The sequence below is a fragment of the Solanum stenotomum genome, chromosome 6 (genome assembly GCF_019186545.1).
Source record: "Solanum stenotomum isolate F172 chromosome 6, ASM1918654v1, whole genome shotgun sequence".
NCBI lineage: Eukaryota > Viridiplantae > Streptophyta > Magnoliopsida > Solanales > Solanaceae > Solanum > Solanum stenotomum.
The window spans coordinates 31,323,793-31,329,077 of record NC_064287.1 but is presented as its reverse complement, the minus strand read 5'-3'; the positions used below and the strand labels follow the sequence as shown (position 1 = coordinate 31,329,077).

The following is a 5,285-nucleotide window of genomic DNA, read 5'->3' as shown; positions in this document are numbered from 1 at the left end:
CAGATGGCGTAAGGATTGGTCCTATTAATGCAAAATTCCTAAAGAGGTACTACCATTGAAGTAAGATGATGCTCCTTAAGGTACGAGCCTAAACTGCATGTCACTCTTGGCCCGCAAGAGTATAAACTGTGTACAGCACAAACAAACAAAAAAAAATTCACTCAATCCCCCAGAACTACGTTGTGACTTGATCCTCTTCACTGAGGTACGTAGGCGCTTAGAATATATCCTAAGTTCAGTTGCATGAGTGTCAAAAAACCACATGTTCCCACTTGATCTGTCACATGACAATCAAAGCAGTAAGTATTTTGTTTTATCTTTTGTCCCATCAAACTTTAGACTTGTACAAAGTATTGAATGGTCAATAGATGGGGGCAAACCCTTATGAAATATGAGCTTCTTTGACAGTAGGCTTGAAGTGTTTAAATTCAGACAAATATGCAAGTTGAAGTATTTGAATCCTCTATATATACAAGTTGAAGTCTTCAAATCCGACAAAGTAATATAATTAGTCCTACAAGTTTGCATGTTAGACTCTTAAATAGACCAAGTTACAAGTCAATGTCTTCGAATTCTATGAATTTACAAGTTAAGGACCTAAAACTTGTTACGAGTTAAATTCCACAAAATTGATAAGGCAAGCTTGAATGTGCAAACTTAAAAATGTGGAACTTGCACTATATTCATTCTTATTGGCATGCAGAATATGGAATGACTTTGAATTACTAAAAGCTTGGGATCAAGACTTAAAGAGCAAATTCAAATTGGATCATGCAATAAAAATGCATGATATGATTAAAAAAAAAAAAGAAAGAAAAGAAAAGAAAGAAATTCATTACTATAAAATTGTCTAAAACATCAATCAAATGCTAAAGAAAACAAAAAAAAAGCCTAATTTAAGCGTAACTTGTAGTTAGTCAAATCTTGACGACTAGCCTCCAAGCACTCTCTTTTCTGTTCCAAACGAATTGAATCTTCAAGCGTTAATAAACTCATATTTTCATACGAGGATATCTCATCTTCTGTAGCTAAAATCTTGGCTTGAACCTCTTCAACCTTCTTCTTAGCAGCTTCTAAACAGCTTCAAGTCCCTCTCGCTCTCCTTGTAAAGTTGCTAGTTTCCGCTTAACCTTCTTTAGTGATTTCTTGTTAGAAGAAACATGTTTTGCCTTCTCACCCTCTTCTACTTTGAACAATTCAAGACGCTCCTTGGCATTGGAAATCAACTCCATCTTCTTATCTTCATGCGCCTTGTCAACAAAATTAGAGTGTTTTTGATCATAAGAAGTAGCATGATCAAAAAGAGAATCTACCAAGCTCTTCAATGGTGAAAGATCTAATAAATTCATCTCACTCATCTCCTTGAAAATCTCACAAATATCATCTTTGTAAGATGAAATATTGTCTAGAGAAGTTCTGGAAAGTTTTCCACAAATCTCTTCCCAAAGACCCAAGATGTACTTTATTTTGTGGTTGAACACAACACCTTTTCCTTCGAAGACAGATATAGCTCCATTACTCTTTGGAAGAACTCAGGAAAACTCATTTAAATTAGGAGTCAACCCTTTTAAAGTTTGGCCACGAGAAGTAGATGATGTCTTTTGCTCTTGCTCAATATTTGAAATTGATTGTGCCTTAGGTCTTGATATTGCAGTAGACTCATCGCTAACTTGTGGCATCTCATGTGGCAATCCTAGTGAATGTCCAGCAGCGTTAACCTACACATGAAAAGAGTGGGTTAGCAAAGTTATTTTATTCAAAAAAAAAAAAAGTAAACCTTGTCACTCTGAATTGTCATTGATCTTGGAGGACTATCGACACTCTGAACTTCTACGATTCTTAAATCAACAACTTCTGCCCCAAATGGTTCAACCCTTTGCCTCTTCCAACATCGATCCTTGATAGTTTTGCTTGTTTCTTGAAGGGCCCGTTTACTAGAGAAGAGAAATTGGGGACATTTCTCTTTATCAGTAGAAGTATGAACTACTTCTTTCTTAGATACCTTAGAGGAGTTAATCTTCTTACTTTGATGTTGGGGAGCAAGTGGTGTCTTGACTTTTGAAAGTGTCTTCTCGATATCTTGACTTTTGTCTTCTAAAAGGGTAACAAATTCTGACCCAACTTTCTCTACCATAACATCCAAATTATCCTCAAGAACCATTCCATATGATCTCTCCCACCAAGATGAATATTGGGTAGTATAAAGCTTCTTTGTGGAAGTTACCGCAGGAGGAAATGTCGCTTTAGACATAGTTGCACGTGATATGCAAATGCGCCAATATCTGAGGCCTTCATCAAGCGACTCAGCACGAATATCATTTTCTAAATAGCCAGGAATATCTTGATGAAAACCAAATTGGCGACTAAATCGGTGCGGACTATATCGCTCAATGACAAAGGAACCTCCCCTCCTCAATGGAAGATAATTAAAACGAAGGCTCATAAAATAAGCTAGCTCCAACTCTGGTGCTTTTCCATCATCAATATAATAAGTTGGGTGAGGCCTACTAAGCATGGTTGCATTCCATACAATGCTTTCCCCTCGATGAACACGCTTTCTTGCCTCATCTTTGTCAAAGTACTTTGCAGCGCCTTCCCCAGAATATACCACCATTCGTGGAAGAGAAGGTCCACTAGTAAGTGGATAGTGTGTCTTGAGATAATAAGCAAGCCAACCATAAACATAGTGGATGGGAAAACAGACTCTTATATGGTCTAACTTTGAAGAATTTGAACTTTTATTTAAGCCATGATATATGCTTGCTAAGACCGGAACTGCAAGGCTAACCCTTTTACCGCTCGCCATTAAGCTTGTTATCTTGAAAGTTTCAGGCCGAATGAAATTCCCTTCTTCAGATGGAAATACAAAGGCACATAACCAACATGACAAAAAGACCGTCAGATAAGTCTCATATTTTTGGTGTTTCGCTCCAAGCTTAGAAAATACCATCTCTTGAGTACTTGACCATGTGTTTATCTCAGTAGGTATCTCACCTGTTGGATTATGAGTAGATGACAGAAGTTGAGATTTCTTCTCTTTCCTTGGGGGAGCTAGCTCATATTTGCGATCTTTCTTGCATTAAAAGAGACCCTCATATTACCATTATTTTTCTCTTTAAGATGATGAAAGGCAACAAACATACACTCGCAAGTTCAAGGAAGAAATCTTTCCCTCTTGTCATCCAAACCTGTAAGTTCCTTGGAGTTAGGTATCACTTCTTCGTAAGGGACTTCGCTAATTGGCAAACCACCTAGAATATGCAAGTCCCAAAGAGATATGGATGTTTCTCCGATAGATGTAAGTAATGTATTTGTTTGAGGGCACCAAGCCTCACAAAAGGTTTGTACAATATTGGAGTTCCGATCATAAGTAAAAAGAGAAGCAAATACAGCATCAGAAATACAAGCATTGTTTAGACTTTGCCCATTTTTGCTTAAGACATCTTCTGTCCATTCCCAATATCCTGGAATGCAGTGATATTCACCTTCAAGCACAATGTTGTCTCCCCAACGTAGTTCATCTAGAATCATGCGACGACCTAAATTTGAAAGAGTGCTTGCGATGTTTGTACATTGAGGATTTGGTTTCTCNATTCACCTTCAAGCACAATGTTGTCTCCCCAACGTAGTTCATCTAGAATCATGCGACGACCTAAATTTGAAAGAGTGCTTGCGATGTTTGTACGTTGAGGATTTGGTTTTTCAAGATACCATGCTTTTGAGGCTTTATTAGATTTGTGATCGTATTCGGATGTCCAACTTCTCATATGAAGCGTGTTCCTCAATTGTGGCCATGGATCAACATAACGACCAACAAAAGAATCCTGGACCAAAAACTTAGTCTCCACGGTACTACCCTCTGTTCCAACGATGAGATATTTGAGTTAAGAAGATAGGCAAGTATAATCCTTGAAGAAAACCATTGTTCAAACTGCAAAAAAAAAGTGTTAATATTTACTTATGATGATGCACGAAAGAAGATAAAACTTGAAAAAATGGGTAGTTAAGAAGGGGCGAATAATTTAAGCATTAGGGATCTTGAAAAAGCCTCAAGTTAGTGATCTTCAAGGCGGGGACATTAAACACATCCCTTCACACCTTAAGCTTAAGTATTCGGGACCTTGTAACGCCTTGAGAGTAGTTTTTTTTTCAAGGTGGGGACGTTAAAAACAGTATTCTAGTAAAGCCTCAAGTTGGTTAAGTATTCGGGACCTTGTAACGCCTTGAGAGTAGTATTTTTTTTCAAGGCGAGGACGTTAAACACAGTATTCTAGTAAAGCCTCAAGTTATTTAAGTATTCGGGACCCTGTAACGCCTTGAGATTAGTATTTTTTTTTCAAGGCGGGGACGTTAAACACAGTATTCTAGTAAAGCCTCAAGCTTGGTTAAGTATTCAGGACCTTGTAACGCCTTGAGAGTAGTATTTTTTTCAAGGCGGGGACGTTAAACATAGTATTCTAGTAAAGCCTAAAGTTGGTTAAGTATTCGGGACCTTGTAACGCCTTGAGAGTAGTATTTTTTTTCAAGGCGGGGACGTTAAATACAGTATTCTAGTAAAGCCCCAAGTCTGAAATTTTCAGCATGACAGAAATTAAAGTTAACTTTAAAAAAAAATCATCTAGAAAGATTCTGAAGGTATTAAATCTTGAATTTTGGATATATTGTAGACCTTTGTGTCTAAATTCGAAATAATCAAGCTGCTTGTGATTTCGTCATTCCTACATCAAGACATCAGAGTTTTAGTAAAGGTGCACAACTATGAATTTTTTAGCATGACAGAATCTAGAGCTAACTTCAAAATATCATCTAAAAAGATTCTGAAGGTATTAAATTCTGAATTTTGGATATGTTAGAGATCGAGAAGTCTAGTTTCTAGAAAATCAAACCGTTCATGATTTTGATTTTTCTACAATGATATATGAATTTTCTACGATAGACATGTCAAGCTGTAGAAAAAGTGACGAAAATCAGAAAAAGAGAGGGAGATTACCTTGAATTATGCCTCTTTCGTCATAGGCTCGTAACTCACAATCTGTAATTGAAGATAAAATTGTGGAGATAATGTGTCTATTTATAGATGTCATATGGTGGGAATAACATCATTCTCCTAGTTCAGTTACAATTCCTTTTTGGCTAGGGCAATAAAACATGTATATAAATATTGAAATTGAGTAGGATTACAATTCCTAGTTCAATTACAATTCTTTTTTGACAAAGATAATAATATATATATATATATGAATATGAAATTGAGTAGGATTATAATTCCTAGTTCAATTATAATT

At 36.5% G+C, this 5,285-nt stretch overlaps 2 protein-coding genes across 2 annotated transcripts; both read right to left on the bottom strand.

Annotated features, from left to right (window-relative positions):
- Positions 1-1,532: 1,532 nt before the first annotated feature.
- On the bottom strand, positions 1,533-2,251 carry LOC125866685 (uncharacterized). The gene is made up of 2 exons (XM_049546992.1): positions 1,778-2,251; positions 1,533-1,718 (listed from the first exon to the last, which is right to left on the bottom strand). Exons 1-2 carry the CDS (start codon positions 2,249-2,251, stop codon positions 1,533-1,535), a joined length of 660 nt encoding a protein of 219 aa, XP_049402949.1.
- Positions 2,252-2,287: 36 nt separating this feature from the next.
- Positions 2,288-3,531, bottom strand: LOC125868658 (uncharacterized; the record flags this gene model as incomplete). The annotated part of the gene is made up of 2 exons (XM_049549259.1): positions 3,189-3,531; positions 2,288-2,994 (listed from the first exon to the last, which is right to left on the bottom strand). Coding segments are annotated over exons 1-2 (1,050 nt in total), but the record flags the coding sequence as incomplete, so codon positions are not given.
- Between the last annotated feature and the right edge of the window lie 1,754 nt (positions 3,532-5,285).